At 43.1% G+C, this 21908-nt stretch overlaps 2 protein-coding genes across 2 annotated transcripts; one reads left to right on the top strand and one right to left on the bottom strand.

The window, feature by feature from the left end:
- Window positions 1–1520: 1520 nt before the first annotated feature.
- Window positions 1521–8212, top strand: ctsz (cathepsin Z). Its single transcript, XM_017708427.2, has 6 exons — window positions 1521–1650; window positions 3195–3358; window positions 4635–4814; window positions 5123–5273; window positions 6943–7108; window positions 7635–8212. The coding sequence occupies exons 1-6, from the start codon at window positions 1532–1534 to the stop codon at window positions 7758–7760; spliced, it is 906 nt and encodes a 301-aa protein (XP_017563916.1). The 5' UTR covers window positions 1521–1531; the 3' UTR covers window positions 7761–8212.
- A 57-nt stretch (window positions 8213–8269) lies between these two features.
- On the bottom strand, window positions 8270–21445 carry nelfcd (negative elongation factor complex member C/D). Its single transcript, XM_017708426.2, has 15 exons — window positions 21287–21445; window positions 21031–21137; window positions 18663–18772; window positions 18446–18555; window positions 17315–17422; window positions 16732–16884; window positions 16212–16342; window positions 15857–16022; window positions 14398–14532; window positions 12845–12984; window positions 12361–12475; window positions 9571–9666; window positions 9087–9227; window positions 8814–8943; window positions 8270–8555 (listed from the first exon to the last, which is right to left on the bottom strand). Exons 1-15 carry the CDS (start codon window positions 21332–21334, stop codon window positions 8521–8523), a joined length of 1725 nt encoding a protein of 574 aa, XP_017563915.1. The 5' UTR covers window positions 21335–21445; the 3' UTR covers window positions 8270–8520.
- Window positions 21446–21908: the final 463 nt, after the last annotated feature.

Raw genomic sequence — 21908 nt, 5'->3', positions numbered from 1 at the left:
GACACACTCACACACACTCGCATTCATACACATACACACACACACACGCTCACATTCATACACACACACACTTGCATTCCTACACACACACGGTCGCATTCATACACACACACGCTCACATTCATACACACACACACTTGCATTCATACACACACACGCGCGCTCAAACACACACACACACGCATTCATATGCACACTTGCAATCATACACACACGCACATTTATACACACATTCACACACACAGTCACTCACACACACACACCCTCCGTACTGCAGACCTTCAGAACAGCAGTTCAGCTCCTCCCTCAGAAATGTCTTTGAATACTGTTGTTGAATAAAAGTGCAAAGTAATTGTTTTGTAGGATGAAGCTGTCAGAATTTAATTTTATGAGCTGCGTTGATCATAATCATAATCAAAAAACTGTAACAAATGTATTTACATCAAAATATACTGGACAGAAAATGGATCATTTCTCTGGAGATTTTTCCTCTCTGATTTTGTTCTGGATGGTGTTAGAGATGCAGTGACTGTCGGTTCCTGATGTCTGTTCTCTTTCTATGGAGTTAAATTCAATTGATGCCAATATTGTAAGTGTGGCAAAATGAGGACTACAGTGTCAACGGTGAAGTTGGACCTTTCAAGTAAAGAGTTAATAAATATGATGGTCTGCAGTCGTTTCATTCCTGAGTGAAAGTGTGAATCCTTCTGAATGTTCCTTCATGTTTATCACTTTTAAAGCAGGTCTGGATTTAATCAGGAGATCATGCTGTCTGTCACTGAATGATCTGAGAAGTGCTGCGTGTTCAGAGTCTAAACTCACGGAATTAAGTTAGGATTTAGTGATTCTGGGGCAAAAGACAGGAAAGACTCCCCGGATCTCATTGATATATCCAATATTTCTCATTTTCAGACCATGGTAAGAATATTATAAGACTTTAAAGTGGTTGTAGACTCTGTGTAAGGATTGATAAATGAAAAGATCTCTGTTGGCAGGTAATTGTGCTTGTTTGAGGAAATGACGCTGAAAACAAGCAGGTGAGGTGATGGGATGGGATGAGATGGGATGGGAGGTGAGGTGATTGGATGGGATGGGATGGGATGGGAGGTGAGGTGAGGGGATGGGATGGGATGGGATGTGAGGTAATTCAGTGCGGAGCACCAGCTGACTGGAAGAGAAGTGAGGAGGTCTGCTGTGTTTGTGTTTCTGATGCAGTGGACACTCTCTGTGATATATAGTGAACTATAACCGCGACTGAGGGGCTGTTTTTAGTTCCCTGCCGAACTACCGAAAGTCTGCTCCCTCTGGGTCGGAACCTGTCTGATAGTTCACCGCCAACAGAACTACAGGCGGTGTACGCATGCGCAGTAGTTACAACGCCGGCTCAGAGGAGTTATGCAAACGAACTTCGGACGATGTTGCCGGTGTTGACCAATAAGCGCTTTAGTTTCGCTGAAAGCCCCGCCCCCCCGCGGTATATAAAGGCGAGGAGACAGTACGGAGTCATATGACCACCCCGGTTCCGCTCAGCATGGCTCCGGTTCTGCTGCTGTGTCTGTTTACGCTGTCCGGCGCTTCTGCTGGTCGGTATTTTAGCGCGGATCAGCCGTGTTTCAGACCCCTACAGCGGAGGAACCAGTTGGGAGTGAAGTAAGAAAGTATTGATTATTGATTCTGTTTTAATGAATATCGAGCGGAAACCTCGCCTGTGAACTCACCGGGACCGACTAACTACCGGCCGGTGCTTTAGATTCACACGGTTGTCGTTTAAATTGTGTTCGCTTTGGTTTTAAACCTTCTAGTTTCGCCGATAATGCGTACAATGCGCAGCTCAGGTGGAACATTACGCAACTTGCGTAACTTAATAGCCCGTTTTAACTACGTAAACAACTGTTTTTAGTTTAGTCTCTTTTTCTCCGTTCTGAAGCGAGTTTTAGTGCTCAGGGTCTGAGTTTAATCTTTAAACTACGCATTACAAGTTTAGACGGAGAAAAACGGACTTGTTTCACTGATGAAGCCGAAATTGACCTCTGATTCAAACTTTCCGCTCCACCTTAAATGCCTGAAGGCGACAGCTGCACTGTTTAAGGTGGAACGGGGAATGTGAATAAGAAGCCCTCGAGTTTGTTTTAATAGACTGATTATCAGTAGTTTTACACAGAAAATGCATGATGATGATGATGCTGTAGTTTAACTGCTGTTCTGAAGCTCCAGTTTGAGTCAGAGAAGTGTGTGTGATGTATTATAATGTGTGTAATATAGATTATATTTGCAGGCGGTTCACATCAAGTGCAGACTGTAAATCTGACAGTTTGACCTGTAGAGGCGAAAGTTTCTTCCACCTGTTAAAACGTGTAGAGAAACTGAGCTTCCACACAAATGAGGAAGAAGGAAAACACAGAGCTTGCGGACCAAACTGGGAAAGTCTCTGTCTTGTGTTGAAGCTGAGGATCATAAATGTCTCCATTCATGCTGAGTACCAGTGCTAATAAAGCAGAACTGCAACGCAATGTGGTCTCGGATGAGACTTGGTGTCTCTTCTTCCCATCATGTCTCTCAGCTGCTCCAAACTCAGACCTCCTGCCTTCCTTCTCGCTCCGGTCACTTATTTGCCTGTTTGGATTGTTTGGCGATTTGAATGTTTCCAGATCATCTGCATTTTATAAAGTATTTGGTGTTGAAACTTTCATCCTTTGAACTGATTCCATTTCAATAATAAGTCGCTTCTCGTTTTCCATGTTTGGCTCAGTGCGTTGGAGGCATCTCACGTCATGGCAATTCGGCGTTTGAAATCATTAAGAGAAAAACAGCTCAGGGGGCTGAAAAGGTAGCAGAAGTCCAGAATCTGCACAGACTGAAGTTAAACCGCATGGTGGTGTCGCCTTGGGTCTGAATGTCCAGCTGGACTTTTTGCCTTTTGCATTTGTTTGGCTCAAAGATGTGAACAGCCTGTGCATGCGTGTGTGTGTGTGTGTGTGTGTGTGTGTGTGTGTGTGTGTGTATACATACAAAAATTATTTTTGTTCCTGAATTTATTGGAAATATGGTCATGAAACATTTTAAAATGCAGTTATTGTGTGCAGTAATTTCAGTGACGTTCTCTTCACTTTAGCACCATCACTGTTCACCAGTGTTAAGTTTACACTTCCTGTTACACTGTAACACTGTGCAGTATGTGTGTCTGTTCTCCTCAGGTCGGTTCCGCGGCCTCATGAGTATCTGAACGTCGCAGATCTACCCAAAGCCTGGGACTGGAGGAACATCAACGGCACCAACTATGTCAGCACCACACGCAATCAGCACATCCCTCAGTACTGCGGGTCCTGCTGGGCTCATGGCAGCACGAGCGCCCTCGCAGGTGCGGATCACGTCAGCCGAACGGAGCAGAGCAGACTCCGTACACGCTGCTCACCTCTGTGGTGTCTGTTACTCAGTAATCCGGTTTCAGGAGCTTTTCACACACAGGACTGATTATAGACGTCTTTAGGTTTGTGATGTTTAACTGAGTCTCTGTGTTTCTGTGAGTGAGCTGAGGTGTTTTTCGAGATCACTCGCCACCACCGGACTGTCACCTGACTCACCTGACTTGGCTGAACTCTTATCTTCTGTGACATGAGCGAGCATGTTCTGTAAAATCCTGAACTACTTCCTGCAGTTCAGGCTCTGTTAGTTCCTCAGAAGTCACTGCTGAATTGGGCAACATTCCCTCACCTTCTTGCACCATTTACTACATCAAAGCAAATTTATTTAACACTTTTTATAACTGATGTCACAAAGCAGCTTCACAGAATTCCAGTAAAGACGAAGTTTTAACATGACTGTAAAACCCCCAGGTGAACAAGCCAGGGCCGACAGTGGCAAGGAAACTCCCTCAGAGCTGAGGAAGAAACCTTGGGAGGAACCAAGGCTCACAAGGGGGGGACCCATCCTCCTCTGATCAAACTACGTACAGAGTTATTACATTACTAATATTAATAGCAGTAGTATTAATAGTAGTAATAGCTAGGAGTCTTTGAAAACTTCAATGTAGGGTGGGCAGCTAGTCTAAGGTAGGTGGCGGTAGCTGGGGTGTGGGTAGCAGGAGGGCTCGACAGTCAGTCATCCTTCAGTGTCTGGCCAGATATGTGGGCGGTCGTTTACTCGGAAAAAGGCAGGGAGATGGAATTGGTGTAACGCTGGTTTTGTTGGCATGTTTCTGAGTACATTCGGGTGTCATGGTGAGATTAACTTTCACCTTCACACAATCTCAGAGGCGATTAATCTGTGCTGGTCTGATCGCTGCTAATCAGACTTGTACTAAGCCGTTTTTGTGATGCTCGTATATTTGGATATTTTATGACGTCATCTCCCTGGAGTGCAGATGACTGCGGTGATGAAGCTAAATCAGCTACAGTGCTGGTGAGGAATGTGATTAAATCAGCTCTTCAGGATTTATAACTAGGAATGAAAGAACTTAATGATTTTTCAAGGGTTTTTAGTTTTTTAGTAAAGAAAATTGTTCTTGAATGCAAGTTCCGTGTTTCTGTGTGTTAAATTGAGCACAGATAAAGAAGTCACTGAGCCGCTCCGTCTGCACTTACTCTCGACTGGAGCTACAGGACCTGTAAATCTGTATCTTCACCTGTTTATTTCAGACCGAATCAACATCAAGCGGAAGGGGGCGTGGCCATCCGCATATCTGTCCGTCCAGAATGTTATTGACTGTGGAAATGCTGGTTCCTGTAACGGGGGAGATCACTCGGGCGTGTGGCAGTACGCCAACACCAACGGCATCCCTGACGAAACCTGCAACAACTACCAGGCCAAAGACCAGGGTAAGACCCCCACCTGCAGCCCACCTGGACTGATATCACAACGAAGTTCACGGTATGACCAGTGAGTTAGCGCAGGATTCTCTGAAGAACATGAGGGAGTTTGAAAGCCTTTACATACAGATACCTTTCATAGAGCTGCAGCTAAACGAGCTGATATTCAGTAATGAACCAGAATTTATTAATAATAATAATTAATACTTATTATTATTATTATTATTATTATTATTATTATTATTATTATTATTATTATTATTATTATTAACACTGACTTTTTTTTTTTTCTCTCTCCCCTGTGTATTTGTGTCCAGACTGTAAACCGTTTAATCAGTGTGGAACCTGCACTACGTTCGGTCAGTGTAACATTGTGAAGAACTACACTGTGTGGAAGGTGGGAGATTATGGTTCTGTCAGTGGTCTGGAGAAGATGAAGGCTGAGATCTACGCTAGAGGACCCATCAGGTAACGTTTACATTTCCAGCATTTAGCTGACGCTCTGATCCAGAGCGACTTACAAGAAGTGCTTCGTCTGTCTAGAGAAAGCATCTCTGCTACTTACCAGTAGGTCAGAGAGAAAGATGGTCCTGAGCTCAGATACTGCTAGAAACAAAAGCCCATGTTGATAACATTGTGTTGATAACTTGCTGTTAAACACCGTGCAGTGCAACACATTACAATAAATACTGAACTCAGAGCTCATTTAAGTGCTGTGTAAAGAGACGGTCTTCAGTCTGCGTTTGAAGACTTTGAGAGAGTCTGCTGTTCGGACAGCCAGTGGGAGTTCATTCCATCACCTGGACTCCAGGACAGAGAAAAGTCTTGATGTGCATCTTGAAGCATGGCGGGTCAAGCCGAGCTGTACTTGAAGCTCAAAGGGCTCGAGGTACAGTTCCAAGTTTTGTCCATAGCCATTAGGAGGGAGGGGCTGGCCTTTTTTTTTTTTTTTTTTTTTTTTTTTTTTTTTTTTGTGGACACCTCCTCATCCAGTGTTTCTTCCAGAATCAAGATTAAAAGATTTTGTCTGTCTGTTGCTGTAACTGTCTCCCCTCTTCAGGAAAGGCTGTAGACTTTGTTGGACATTGCTGTGAGGATTTGATTGGTTTGTTTATACATTTTAAAATAAACAGCCTTTAAAAAAGGCAATGCATATAATAAACTGAAATGATGGAAACTGAATGGCTGAAGACTTATTTTCACTGTGGTCTGCAATCTAAACAGATCCAACAGTGGGCAGTTGATGTAACGCAGCAAACATACAGAATCACTACCTGCATCAATACATTCATTCAGAATTAACCATAAGTTTAAACATAAAAAAAACCATTTTAAATACTACAAAATTTGTTTTGAGAAGTTTGTTTTTAATATATTCAGGAAGACCATCAAATTTGTCATTTTCTCTTCAAACGGAACAAAATTTATTCCGTTTCCCTAAAAAAAGTGATGGCCTGTTCTCAGAACACAGACCGGTTACCTTTCACAGGTTCTTCATTCCGGGCATGTTCTATAATACTCCTTCCTTTATGGGGAAAATAGAACTGCAGAATCATCATGAATCAAACAGCTTTTAAATCATTAATAAACAGAAGGAAAAACAGAATGGCCCTAAAATGCTCCCTTGGGGAACCTCTCAACAAAGACTGTTTGTCTCCTACGGCCACCTGTGGAAAGACACGATGCTTAACTTCTTCCCCGGAGTCAGCACTCTCTCTGGATCTGTTCAGCTGAAATATTTCAGGAGGACTTTCTTGAGTGGAATAATGAATGTTTGTGCAGTTCAGTTGTACTGTGAGCTTGATGATATTTCTCATTATCTGGATAATTTGTCACAATGCAATATTCTTTTCTGATCATGTTGTATTATCAGTAAGACTGACCAACTGCATGGTTCATTATAAAGAGAGTAAAATTAGCCTGTTTAACTGATTTAGTAACGCACTGAATAAAAATCACTGTGTTCAGTTCTGATGGTATTTTTTTAATGTAGCTCTCTTTGCTACTGGGTGTCTTTGCTCTGTTCCAGCTGATCAGATGTCTGTCAGACTGTTCTGTATCCCGCTGTCCAGCACTGCTGAGTGTTGGCCGTGAGGTTAGTTCTGCAGTCACTGAGCGAGTTTATTTCTGTCTGTAGTTGTGGAATCATGGCGACTCCTAAGCTGGATGCGTACGTGGGAGGTTTGTACTCTGAGTACATGGACTATCCCAGCATCAACCATATCGTGTCTGTGGCCGGCTGGGGCGTCGATGAGAACGGAGTGGAGTTCTGGGTCGTGCGGAACTCCTGGGGAGAACCATGGGTGAGCAGAACACCGTTCGCATACTAAATAGCCAGCAGAGGGTGGCAGTGGTCTTATGACAGTTAAGTGTGTTTAGGGGGTGAGTGGCTGGTCTGGCGAGTGCAGTGTAAATGTTTCTGCTGCTCTTTGATGTGTCATGAGTGTTTTATTGGAGTTTGGATGTGAGGAGTTTACGTCCTGCAGAAAATATGATGAAACATTTGTGTAACTGTAGATGTTCAGTCAGATTCAGAAGAGCTTCAGCAGTTTGTTTTCCATGTAAATGATGCCTGATGTCATAAGTGGGCGTGTCATTTGTCTGTAATAGTCAAAGTTTAAGATGAAGGCCTTTAAAAGAAAACGACGCTAATCTGAGTTCGTTCTCAAGAACTGAGACAGAAATATCAGGACACTGTTACTTCACTGGATTTAGAAAACAGCTGTTTGCTGCTGCATCAGTGTTTAAAGTGTGGAGAAGCTTTAAGTTTGTCAGAGTGTTGACTTTGTATTTTCTGCCATTTGTGGTTTGTTTTGTTCATTCGTTCAGGGTGAGCACGGCTGGCTGAGGATCGTCACCAGCGCGTATAAAGGTGGCAGCGGGAGCCACTATAATCTGGCTGTGGAGGAGGACTGCATGTATGGGGATCCTATCGTCCCGGAGACCTACATCTAGAAGCTCAATCAGACTCTGCTTGTTCGAGTCTAAATTCAGCCGCTGAGCTCAGTCAATACTACTTTACATGTTCAGGGAAAGTCACAGCAACGGCTGCTGCAGCAAAAACCAAAGATTGATCCACAGGGTCTGTTTTTGATGTTGGTGCCACTTTAATCTGAATCAGAACCACTGATGTTTCTGTTCTTCGCTTCTGAATTCAGCTCTTCACGACTGCTTTAAAATGTATTTGCTCTTTAAAATCAAACTGAATTCCTGCTGATGTGCCAGTAGATTAATTTTCCTCGTATTGTCTTAATCAGCCGCTTGGTTGTTTAGTGCAGTTCTGAACTGAAAAGGGATCCGAATGTAAACAAACAGAGCTGCAGTGAAACTCTGCGCCGCCTGTTCACTGCCACGTTTCTTCTTGTTCTGCGTGTCTTAAATAAAAGCTTTGGGTGTTTTTAAATCTGTTTTCAGACTCAATCTTCTCTGTGTTTGTAGATGGATTTTAAATAAAACACTGCAAACTCAACACCACCAACTTTTATTAAATGAAAAACATCTATTGTACAAACAAAAGAATTATGAAAAATACAATGCATGATTTAAGAAAACAATTTACCAAAACAGCTTTTCACAATTAAAGTCCCAACATTTACTGTGAAAACAGTTCTGCTCATCTTCCACCGTCAATGCTGATCAGCTTCGCACACAGGAGCTCAAACCGCGCGCATGATGAACGCTGATGTCCGTGACGGTCTCGCGGTTCTGATCCTTCTCAGTTCATCATGATGAAATTGGATTTACAGTGAGCTGAAAAGAACAAACCGGAAGTGAGGCACCAAAGATGCTGCACCACCAGAAGCAGCAGAAATGCACTGCAGGCTTCATTTCTGTGTTTGTTGAGGCGGAATGTGTACAGATCTGAAACTGCTGTTCCTGCTGATGGTTCCATCAGAACTCTGTATGGAAATGCCTCAGAACCTGCAGCCGGTCAGTACGAGTGTGTCCACTGTGGGTTCTGGACCTGAGCTCTGATTGGAGTTTTGAACACAACTGTAATTCACTCACCAATGAACTCGGCCACAGGATCATGTTCGCCTTCAGTGCGGATGGTTCCAGCGATGCTGTCGTTCTCCAGGATCGGCAGAAACAGCTGGACAAAGTCAGAGGTGTACGGAGGAGCGATCACATCTAGAACCTGAGAAAAGAGCGGCAGAACAAACACAAACTGATCTACAAAACTGCAGACACAAACGACTTGTATAACCTCCACCTCCACTTTTATACCGTTTATAATTAAACTGTTACAATATTCATCTGACGACATTCAAAATCCACTACCTCAGTAACGAAGTATCTGATGAGCGAGATGTCCGTGTTGAGTTTCTCCAGACATTTACGGATGTAACTGACCACTGGCAGCACGTAACCCCGACTCAGCAGGTGAACCATCCGGTCCAACAACGTCTTCTTCAGCTCCAACTACACACACACACACACACACAAGCACAGTGAGTCAGTTAGAAAAAGAGAGTGTGTGTGTATATATACAGTATACACAGAATGTGTATAGTGTGTTCTTGTATTGCTATACTTGTGAGGATGTGCTCACTTTGATAGGACTACATGAAATTTTTCAGGTGTTTTCACCACAATAACTTTTTTTATTTGAAAACATTTGCCTTTTGGATACTGGGGTTAAAGTATAGAGTTATTTAGATACAGTAACACAAAAATCAACAGATACCTACTGACGTCCTCGTATATATAGCAAGACAAACGCGTGTATAGTGTGTGTATATAGTGTGTGTGAGTGTTTGTGTACCTGCTCCATGACGTCAAGTTGTGAATGTTCTGTTTCAAAGAGTTTGACAAGCAGCTGCAGAACCTGCGGATGGAGGAGTTGATGGCAGGTACTGATCTGAGGACAGAAACACTTCTTCGTTAAACATATAATTGTGATTGCGAGTGTAGTGTGTGTGCACAGTGTGCTTGTGTGTATAGTGTGATTGTGAGTGTAGTGTGTGTGCAGTGTGATTGTGAGTGCAATGTGTTTATAGTGTGATTGTGTACAGTGTGATTGTGAGTGTAGTGTGTGTGTGTACAGTGTGATTGAGAGTGTAGTGTGTGTATAGTGTGACTGTGTGTACAGTGTGATTGTGAGTGTAGTGTGTTTATAGTGTGATTGTGAGTGTAGTGTGTGCAGTGTGTGTACAGTGTGATTGAGTGTAGTGTGTGTGTAGTGTGATTGAGAGTATAGTGTGTGTACAGTGTGACAGAGTGTAGTGTGTGTAGTGTGACTGTGTACAGTGTGATTGTGAGTGTAGTGTGTTTACAGTGTGCAGTGTGTGTAGTGCGATTGTGTGCAGTGTGTACAGTGTGATTGTGTACAGTGTGTGTACAGTGTAATTGTGAGTGTAGTGTGTATAGTGATTGTGTAGTGTGATTGTGAGTGTATTGTGTGTGCAGTGTGTGTACAGTGTGATTGTGAGTGTAGTGTGTTTACAGTGTGCAGTGTGTGTAATGCGATTGTGTGTGCAGTGTGTACAGTGTGATTGTGTACAGTGTGTGTACAGTGTAATTGTGAGTGTAGTGTGTATAGTGATTGTGTAGTGTGATTGTGAGTGTATTGTGTGTGTGTGTGTGTGTGTGTGTGTGTGTGTGTGTGTGTGTGTGTGTGTGTGTGTATATATATATATATATATATATATATATATATATATATACACACAAATGCCTTGTCCCTGCGTGATGCAGAAACACTAGTACATGCCTTTATTACTTCCAGGCTAGACTACTGTAACGCGCTACTGTCAGGATGTACGAGCAGGAATTTAAGCAAACTAGTCCAAAACGCCGCAGCCAGGGTCCTCACTAAAACTAGAAAATCTGATCATATCAGTCCAGTGCTGTCATCACTTCATTGGCTGCCTGTTAAATTACGTATTGATTACAAAATTCTTTTTTTGATGTATAAAGCCCGACATGGGCTCGTTCCTCAGTACCTGCAAGACCTTATTTCCTCTGAAGAGCCATCACGACTACTCAGATCCCAGAGTGCTGGCTTATTAATAGTTCCCAGAATTCAGAAGGTTTCAGCTGGGGGAAGAGCTTTTTCTTATAAAGCCCCCAAACTCTGGAATGATCTTCCAGAAACTGTTCGGGACTCAGACTCAGTCTCAATCTTTAAATCTAGGATGAAAACACACTTGTTCAGTTTAGCTTTTGGTAGCTAATGTTCCCCCCTAGATAAAGGCAGCAGATCCAGGGGTCCATGGACACAGGGAATTATAGTAAACTGAGACACTGGTGCTGTCGTCCCGCTGCTCGCACGCGGTCACTCAGGTTTGTGGACGGTGGAGTGGAGGGATGCCGAACTGTTTCAGAGTGCTGCCGTGTCTGTGTGTCCTTCTGGTTCTCTCCTTTTAGTTAAACTGTCATAGTCAGATCTGCCGGAGTCGTTAGCCACACTCTGGAAATGTTCACATTCCCTGTTTTACGTACAAACAGACAGAATAAAACTAATTCCATCTCCCAGTCTTTTTTCCAAGTATACAACCGCCCACATGTCCGGCCGGACACTCAAGGACGACTGACTGTAGAGCCCTCCTCCTACCTGTTTCAGACCAGCTGCCCACGCCCCAGCAACCGCCACCTACCTTAGACTAGCTGCCCACCCTATATTGAAGTTTTCATAGACTCCTAGCTATTACTACTACTAATACTACTGCTATTAATATTAGTAATATAATAACTCTGTAGGTAGTTTGACCAGAGGAGGATGGGTCCCCCCTTGTGAGCCTTGGTTGCTCCCAATGTTTCCTCCTCAGCTCTGAGGGAGGTTCTCCTTGCCACTGTTGCCCCTGGCTTGCTCACCTGGGGGTTTTTACATTCATGTTAAAACTTCGTCTTTACTGGAATTCTGTGAAGCTGCTTTGTGACAACATCAGATGTAAAAAGTGCTACAAATAAATTTGATTTGAGTGTGTATACAGTGTGTGTAGTTGTGTGTATACAGTGTGTAGCATGTGTGCACATTGTGTGTACAGAGTGTGTGTGTGTACAGTGTGTGGTCTGTAGTGTGTGTAGTGTGAATGTGTGTGAGAGTGTACAGAGTGTGTGTGTGTGTAATGTGAGTAGTGTGTGTAGCGTGTGTGTAGTGTGCAAGTGTGTGTGAGAGTAGTGTATGTAGTTGTGTGTATACAGTGTGTATAGCATGTGTGTGCAGTGTGTAGCGTGTGTGTGTGTAGTGTGCAAATGAGTATGTACTGTGTGGAGTGTGTGTGTGCGTGTGTGAGTGAGTGTATACACACAAACACTGTACACAATGTGTGTAGTGTTTGCGTGTGTGTACACAGTGTGTATATAATGTGTGAGTATAGCGTGTGTGTGTGTGTGTGTACAGTGTGTGTGAGTTTGTGTGTACAGAGTGTAGCGTGTGTGTATAGTGTGTAGTGAATGGGTGTAGTGTGTGAGTTTGTGTGTACAGTGTGTTGCATGTGTGTATATAGTGTGTAGTGAGTGTGTGTACAGTGTACAGTGTGTGCGTGTGTAGCGTGTGTTTGTGTACAGTGTGTGTAGTGTGTGTGTGGCATGTGTGTAATGAGTGTGTTACCTCATCTAGTAAAGCCAAGTGGACGGGTGTGTGGTCAGTCTGCAACTGGAAGTAACGAGGCTCAGACACCGTCCAGTCGACCCACTTCAGCACTCCCATCGCTACCACCGGAAACCTGACACACACACGTGCGCGCACAAGTCACTACACCTCAGCTTGTGAATTACTGACCAAACTGACCACAGAAGTCAGATGCTATACACTTTTTTTAGGTTGATGGACATTTTAAGCAGCTAAAAATTCCCGTAAGTAAAACCAGTTGTTCTAGATTGTCATTAGGTTCTCTATCTCTCCTATCAGCCAGTCACTGAAGGGTCAGTACTGGACAGAATTTATTACATTTTTTATTTAAACCTTGACTGTTTTTAAGATTATTTATCACTGACTGATGATCAAATTATTGATTTTATATTTAAACATATTAATAAGCACATGAACATGTTAAAGAGAAGAAGTGGTGATGTGTAAATGTGGCTATGGTTACCTGATGCACTGGTACAAGGTGCCGAGTTCTGCTACCAGCTCTGTGGCTCCTTTATTTTCATTACAGCACAGATTATGAACAGTTTCAATGGCTTTGGACGTCGACTTCAGCTCATCCTTATTGATACTGACACGTTTGTTCTAGATAAAGAAATAACCAACAGACATTCTGAACACAAAGACAATCTGGAGCGTAAAACTAAACCAAAATGTCGTAATAAAATCAACATTAAGAGATTATTTTCTTCTTTTAATTTACAATTAAGTGCTGTATCTTTTATCAAATTTTTTTTTAATTAGGGATGCACCGATAGCGATACTACTATCAGGTCAATATCACAATCATTTACTCAAACTCACAAAAATTCATCAATACGAACATCCAATACCAGCTGATACCGCGTGCTGTAAGCCGAGTGCAGCTGCTGCGCTAATGAACAAACTCAGTGATGGAGGATCTGATCACTCAGAGAAGAGTTACTGACTCACAGTCGGACACAAAACCGTCGCCCACTTTAAACATTCCGCCTCGGCAGATTCCCACCAGGATACACTGAGAGATTATCGACTGTTTATAAACACACAATCACAAACCACAAGCAACACGGGTGGAGACACACAGGCCAACAAAACGGAGGAGAAAAAGTCGATGTTTCCATGTCCTACTCCTGTATGAGACTTTACTCTGATTGACTGAATATAATATTGAGTTGTAAACATTAATACAGTGATTTTTCAGTAAACCAGGCTGTAGAGAGACAGAACTGTCCTGCCATGAACATCAGTGCCTGCTTTAGTCTCAGTGCTCAGTGCTAGCAGAGCTGCTCAATGTCTCAGCATGTTTACTCAGTACTCTGTTATTCTGACTGAATCAGCTTTATTGATAACGGTCCGCAGTCAGAGCGTCTGTAGAGGCTGAATTTCCCGTAGCAGGCCAGTCAGACAAAGCGTTTCGTACAGTGTGAGATTATAAATCGTAGCTTTGTCTGAACACAATGGTCTATTCGAACGTACAGTGAGTCACCAAAGAACAAGATTTCTAACATCACACAGCGTCTGTCTGGATTTAGAGGACATTCAGCTACAGCTCAACCAGCCATTCAAACGACTCAAGGCGGAAAACAGAAGCGTGAGCTCCTCTGATGCGATTCCTGCTGCCACTGTGCTGCTGCTGAAAGAGACAGATGAGGATCAAAACTATGAAACCTACTTTACTCTCAGCTGTACAGAAGAGCTTTTCTGACGGGAAACTAAACTTCCACTGCAGCGCTGCTCGATCAGAGATCACAGACATAGCAGAGATAACGACCTTCCTTAACATCAGATAAACTTAATGATTTATCTGCTAAGGTTCATTACACTCATTTACACCAACAGATACTTCATTCCAAGTAGGAACTCAGTATGGTGTTGGACTCCGTATCAGTCAGTACTGAAAGGTGTACTTCGTCTGTAAATAAATGGTATCGATGCATCACCATTTTCCACTGACAGATATCACAGCCACATGCCAGAGCTGATGTGAAGGTATTTCAGAGTGAAAGGTGTCTGTACCTTCTTCCAGGTCTCCACCACGCTGGCTGCGTAGGCCAGAATGTGGATGTATTTGTGTTTGTGGTCCTGATTGATTTTTGCTCCAGGTTTAAAAAGAGACTGCATGAAGAGATCTAAGAAAGCTGGAACCCGGATCTACAAACAGAATACAGCAAACATCACTGATGAGCATCATTGGAAGGTCTGTTAAATCATGTGTGTCAAACTGGGGACCTTCCAGGTCAAAGAGAAGTGGAGATCAGCGTTTATCTTCATCTATCGCTCTGAATTTGGTTATGTAGTGAGCTGAAGACTGCCGAGTTTTGTGAGGACTGGGTCTGGACATGTGTGTTAAGTAGTAATGACAGCCTGTCGCACTTATCAAAAAAACGTCTGATCTCAGTTATTTATCATCTTCCACAGTCGTCGGATTCACAGTCAGATTAAACAGAACGTAATCAGAGTTCAGCTCAATAGCTAGATAAACTAGCTAGATAAACGTAAATAAAGGAAAGCAGTAAATTCATAATTCCTAACTTGGTGCTCTAATGTTTTGAGGGTAGCGCTGAATAATGTTTATTTGTTAGATATTTAGCTAACTCATTTTTTTTAGCATGTATGCTAGCAGAATACTTTTATTTACTTTTTCTTTGAACACAACCCTGTACAAATGCAGACGTTTGCTGGAATAAACGAAGCAACAAAGCAAGACAGCAAATCAGTTACGCTTCTACTTTAATAACAAAAGGGCAATTAAATCAGTAATAAACTTTTTATAGAACAATCGTCAGCTAAAATTTCATGATTGAGACAGTCCTAAGTATTATAATTATGATAAAAATAATGAATAAATTATGTTCTAATTATTTATCATATATAATTACACCACATATTTACACTGACTAATATATATATACACACACACACACACACACACACACACACACACACACACACACATTTACCTCCACATTTTATCTCCTCAATCTTGAATTACAAAACTTACATATTTGTGACATTTTTGTAGTACTTAATAAATAGTTTAGAGTAACTGAATAAACTGACTGATTAATTGATTAATTGATTGATTGACTGATTGATGGTCATACGACGTGACAATCAATTGTATCCGGTGCATCAAGATGTAATTCAACTCTGTCTTGGCAAAACACACAAACATACAGTACAATACACACAAAATAAACCACATACAATATACAACACCTGTTATTGAGGAAAACTACACAGTGAAATGAATTACTGTTTCATCTGTAATCAACTAATCTTTAAATTTGTAAGTGAACAATCAGGGTTAGAGTTGAATGATTTAAACTGGCCATTTTAATAAAATATGCTGGTGATGCTGGAAGCATAAGTTGTTAATATTAACGCATTAATAAAGAGTGAATAATTAGGAGCCGTTATTCTGTGTGAACGTTTAACACGACTGAGATGTTCAGAGCAGCGAAATCTGACTGACCAGCTCTACAGGTGGAGGGTCCATACTGCTGAACATCTTGAAGAGGACGGTGATGTCGGCCGGGTTCAACGCTCCTTTGGACAGCATGGCACCCAGAGCCTGGCACGCTCTCGGGTACGCTGCTGCCGTGCCCAGCGCCAGCGTGATCTGACTGGCATCGTGCCCACTGAGAAGATCACACCAAAACAGTTCAAACATCACAACTTCACATAAACATATTAAACACATCATAAAAGTCCTGAAAGTGTTAAATTGAGACTCTATGAGCCACACAAGTTCAGTAAGAGCTGAAATAAATGCTGTATGACTGAATGGTGAGTTAATTTCGTTATTGAGCTGTAAAACGTCGCTGAACCTCTGAAGAGCGAATTTCTGCACTTCCTGTCCGATTCGCCGTACAGCCGAACCGCCCTGCTCCTCCTGAGCCAGAATGGACATCATCGCCTGAGCAAACAGGTACGTGTGTTCACCATGACACACCATCTTCTACACACACAAACAAGCACACACACACACAGTAAAGTGTCAAATTCAGCAGAAAATGATGAAAACACACATTTAAAGCATCACAGTAAAAAACTGAACATTAGTGAAAAACAGGATCCTACAGTCTATAAAACCCTCTTTCCTCTTGTTGCTCTGAAGCGCAGCAGATTTTTTCAGTTTAAAATCCAATATTTTAATCATAAAGTCAAAGTTGGGTTTTAGTTACTGGATCACATCGACTGAACACACAGAAAGATTTTTACGTCTCACGGAGTAAAAATGGTATAAAGTTCAGTTCCGCTCTCAATCATGACTATAACTTTAAAGATTCAGTTCCAGCACACTCTAGTACAGCATCGTTCTAGCACACAGCTCTCGGCAGGACTCACAGCAAACTCAGGCAGGTTCTTCTCTAGGTTCTGCTCCCCCCCGTCGAGCAGCGTGGACAGAGAGGTGCGCAGGACTCTGGAGAAAACCTCCAACTGTTGACAGGCTGTGGAAACGCTGGTGATCTCTCCCTGATAGCCAGCGTCTGAGATCAGCTGATCAAGACAACAATATTAAATACTGTTACATTAAATAGAATTAAACAAACACAAACACTAATGACTCACTATTTCATAAAAGAAGCAAACTAAACATAAGAAATGATACCCAACGGATTCTGGAAACATTCTGAGAAAAAACCCGTTCACTGAAAAGATCATTATGATCAGCACAGCTGAGGGTAAATGAGGACAATGAGGACATGGTGGACAGAGACCATCAGAGGAATCATGAACAGCTGAGGATTCAAACTGAAGACAGAACATTCTGGAGGAACACTGTCCATTCGGTCATCAGGAGTCAGAGATGACTGAAATCACTCCACTGCTGGTTTGCAGTTTAAAGAAACACTTTCTACTGAAACTTGTTTGATCCAAATCCTAATCTGCCCCTCATGCTCCTCTACACAGACCCCGCCTGCATCACCTTGACTGTGAAGTTGAGCATCAGGCAGTCTGGATGAGCCTCAGCCAGTTTGTAGAAGAGATCCCTCCACGTCGTGTGCGCGATCATCTGCTCCAGCCACGCCGGTGTCTGAAACACAAACGCAGTCTCAGTACATAACATGCATTTCACTGTCAAACCCAAAAACTATATATTCTCAAAAGGTGTTTATGAGCTACGTCAGTAAAACACTTTAATAAGCTTAATAATTAAAAACCATAAAATCTGAGAAGCCGATACTTTAATTTATTCTGCTTGCTTGCTAGTTAGCATGCTAAAGGCTACACAGCTAACAACAACAAAAGTAAAGGCATTACACCAACGTTTACAGCCAATCAGCAAGTTTTTACATATTTTATGTACATTTGGTTAAACTTCTCAAGAAGCATTTTACTTTTCAAAGCTAGCATGGCCAGCAGATTAGCAATCGACCACACACACAGCTGAAATGTAAACATCAGAATAATTAGTTAAAAAAAGTCCCAGCTGCTGCTACTGGCGTAAAAAAGTTCAAACACAACTAAAGTGTGATAAACTGTAAGTAGTGAATGCTGTAAGAGCGCCCCCTGCTGTTTATCAGAGCACCTTCCCCCCTGCTGTTTATCAGAGTCACCCCCTGCTGTTTATCAGTCACCCCCTGCTGTTTATCAGAGTCACCGCCTGCTGTTTATCAGTCGCCCCCTCCGCTGTTTATCAGCGTCGCTGCTGCCCAGTTTCAGTCTCCATTTCCCAAATGCTTTAGCCAAGCATGCTAACGTTACTCCTCCTAATAAACAGACACACGTTCAGCGCCTCCTCATTATTCACCACCATTATTGTAATATTTCATCATCAACATTAACACACAATGGTGATCCAATAATGAACCTCTTTCAGAGCTGCTTAAATCTCTCCTCTAGATGCAAAACTGAGTTCAGCTGGTTCTGCTCTGAGCACAAACTTTAACTGCTTAACTGTGTGTGTGATCACCTGTCTAGAAACATCAGCACTCATTATGATTCTGCACTTTTATTCAGGTTTTTGCTTTAATTTGGCAAAACTATCTGCATGTGTGAGGAAAAACAGATGTGCAGCTCAGAGCTGTGGTTTCAGCCCAGAGAAGCCGGACTTTACCTCTCCTTCCACAGTGAATATGGAGTCGGCTTTCTGAGGGTCGAAGTGTTTGATGAGGAGGCTCTTCAGATGGTTCTCTACTCGCTCCTGTACCTGAGCAGGTTCCACACCTGCACGTAAACACATAAAATTAGATTCTGCTGATTTTCTACAATATTCAGCTTCCACACTGATGAAAGCAGCTTTCGTTTGATCATTAACATCAGTTTAGGCTCACCCATCTGAATGAGCCACTCGGCCAGCAGGTTGACCGTCTGTGCCACAGCGGAGTAGTTCTCAGATAGGAGCTGGATGACGTGCTCAGGTGACCCACCTGCCTGGAAATAACTGTGTACAAAACCAAAGCCTTAAAGGGGAACTCCACTAGTTTTTCAAAATTTCTTTATAATTACGTCAATGAGACAAAAACAGTGTGATTCAGAGTGCGAGACGTAAACAGAGGGATTCAGAGTGCGAGACGTAAACAGAGGGATTCAGAGTGCGAGACGTAAACAGAGGGATTCAGAGTGCGAGACGTAAACAGAGGGATTCAGAGTGCGAGACGTAAACAGAGGGATTCAGAGTGCGAGACGTAAACAGAGGGATTCAGAGTGCGAGACGTAAACAGCGATTGAGAGTGCTAGATGTAAAAAGAGTGATTCAGAGTGCAACATGTAAACAGAGTGATTCAGAGTGCGAGATGTAAACAGAGTGAATCAGAGTGTGATGTAAACAGCGATTCAGAGTGCGAGACGTAAAAAGAGTGATTCAGAGTGCGAGACGTAAACAGAGTGATTCAGAGTGCGAGATGTAAACAGTGTGATTCAGAGTGCAAGACGTAAACAGTGTGATTCGGAGTGTGACGTAAACAGTGTGATTCAGAGACGTAAACAGAGTGATTCAGAGTGTGACGTAAACAGCGATTCAGAGTGCGACGTAAACAGCGATTCAGAGTGCGAGACGTAAAAAGAGTGATTCAGAGTGCGAGACGTAAACAGTATGATTCAGAGTGCGAGACGTAAACAGTATGATTCAGAGTGCGAGACGTAAACAGTGTGATTCAGAGTGCAAGACGTAAACAGTGTGATTCAGAGTGCGAGACGTAAACAGTGTGATTCAGAGTGCGAGACGTAAACAGAGGGATTCAGAGTGCGAGACGTAAACAGAGGGATTCAGAGTGCGAGACGTAAACAGAGGGATTCAGAGTGCGAGACGTAAACAGAGGGATTCAGAGTGCGAGACGTAAACAGAGGGATTCAGAGTGTGATGTAAACAGCGATTGAGAGTGCGAGACGTAAAAAGAGTGATTCAGAGTGCAAGATGTAAACAGAGTGATTCAGAGTGTGATGTAAACAGCGATTCAGAGTGCGAGACGTAAAAAGAGTGATTCAGAGTGCGACATGTAAACAGAGTGATTCAGAGTGCGAGATGTAAACAGAGTGATTCAGAGTGTCATGAAAACAGCGATTCAGAGTGCGAGACGTAAAAAGAGTGATTCAGAATGCGAGACGTAAACAGAGTGATTCAGAGTGCGAGATGTAAACAGTGTGATTCAGAGTGTGACGTAAACAGTGTGATTCAGAGACGTAAACAGAGTGATTCAGAGTGTGGCGTAAACAGCGATTCAGAGTGCGAGACGTAAAAAGAGTGATTCAGAGTGCGAGACGTAAACAGTGTGATTCAGAGTGCGAGACGTAAACAGTGTGATTCAGAGACGTAAACAAAGTGATTCAGAGTGTGACGTAAACAGCGATTCAGAGTGCGACGTAAACAGCGATTCAGAGTGCGAGACGTAAAAAGAGTGATTCAGAGTGCGAGACGTAAACAGTATGATTCAGAGTGCGAGATGTAAACAGTGTGATTCAGAGTGTGAGATGTAAACAGAGTGATTCAGAGTGCAAGATGTAAACAGAGTGATTCAGAATGCGAGATGTAAACAGAGTGATTCAGAGTGCGACATGTAAACAGAGTGATTCAGAATGCGAGATGTAAACAGAGTGATTCAGAGTGTGATGTAAACAGCGATTCAGAGTGCGAGACGTAAACAGAGTGATTCAGAGTGCGAGATGTAAACAGTGTGATTCAGAGTGCGAGACGTAAACAGTGTGATTCAGTGTGATGTAAACAGAGTGATTCAGAGTGCGAGACGTAAACAGTGTGATTCAGTGTGATGTAAACAGAGTGATTCAGAGTGAAATGCTCTGTTCTAGAGAGTCAGAACTGTTCACAGTGGTGGTAACAGGAACCAGACATTCACCTCTAAAAGCTCCTCACAGAAAATCAACAAAATCAACATAAACCTATAACTGTACAAGCAGAGTTTGGCATTATTCCAGATTTTCCACTGTTTTCCATCATCAACATTCCATATAAACTCAGAAGACTCGTGGAGGTTCTCTGGTGGTTCTGGATGGTAAATAAAGTGTCTATATCTGTGTTGTAGTCATGGCGACGCCTGGTTCCCATCACCACCACTGTAAAGACGTCTGAACCGTTTCACACCAAAGCGCTCCGAGTCTCTCTGACTACACCTCACACTCTGAGCTATGGGGGAATGAAATGCTCATTATTCTGGTCTGTTGGCTACTCGGCTTTAAGGTTCTGACGTTTTCAGGGTGTTGAACACTGTGGGCTCCATGATGTAGTCCCTACTGGAGAACTTCTGCAGACACTTCTCCTGGATTTGACCGTCTGCCTCCGCGTCTCCGTCCTCCTGCACAGGAACACAGAACATCAGCGCAACCTTCAGTTCCACCTTAAAAGGAGCTGCAGGTTCAGTAAATGTTTAGAATCGAACTGCAGCTTTTTTAAAGACAACAGCTGAAAGATGCGAGGCGGGAGTCTGACTCGCTCTGCTCTCACCGGGTTCCCCTCCCAGTCCGCGGAGCCTCCGTAATACTCCTCATCCATCCCGGCGTCTACTCCGCGACCCGCCGCTTCAACGCTGCTAATGTCTGCGTGCAGCCTGAGCGGCGCAGATGCGGCTGTCAGCCTACAGCGCTGCTGCCCCCTGCTGGCCTGGAGGAGTTACAGCCGAACTGCTGCTGTGACTTCCGCCACTGTTCTGCTGTTCTATTGGCTGAAATCAACCACGTGGTTACATACGTCACAGAAACGTCACCGATTAAATGGCGTGAACCCATAGATATCCACACGTAGACATACCGTCCAATAGGATTAAGTTCACTTTAAAATTGTACATAAAATACATGAATTCTGTCATTCAAACGCGCTGGCCTTGATGGATCTGTGGGTCTATGGATCTCTGGGTCTGTGGGTCAGTGGGTTTGTGGGTCTGCGGGTTTGTGGATTTGTGGGTCTGTGGGTTTGTGGATCTCTGGGTCTGTGGATCAGTGGGTCTGTGGGTCTATGGATCTCTGGGTCTGTGGATCAGTGGGTTTGTGGGTCTGTGGGTCTCTGGGTCTGTGGATCTCTGGGTCGGTGGATCTGTGGGTCTGTGGGTCTCTGGGTCTCTGGGTCTGTG

Source organism: Pygocentrus nattereri, chromosome 26, assembly GCF_015220715.1.
Source record: "Pygocentrus nattereri isolate fPygNat1 chromosome 26, fPygNat1.pri, whole genome shotgun sequence".
Lineage (NCBI taxonomy): Eukaryota > Metazoa > Chordata > Actinopteri > Characiformes > Serrasalmidae > Pygocentrus > Pygocentrus nattereri.
Note: the sequence above shows the minus strand (reverse complement) of the source record. Positions and strands in the feature narration are given on the sequence as shown.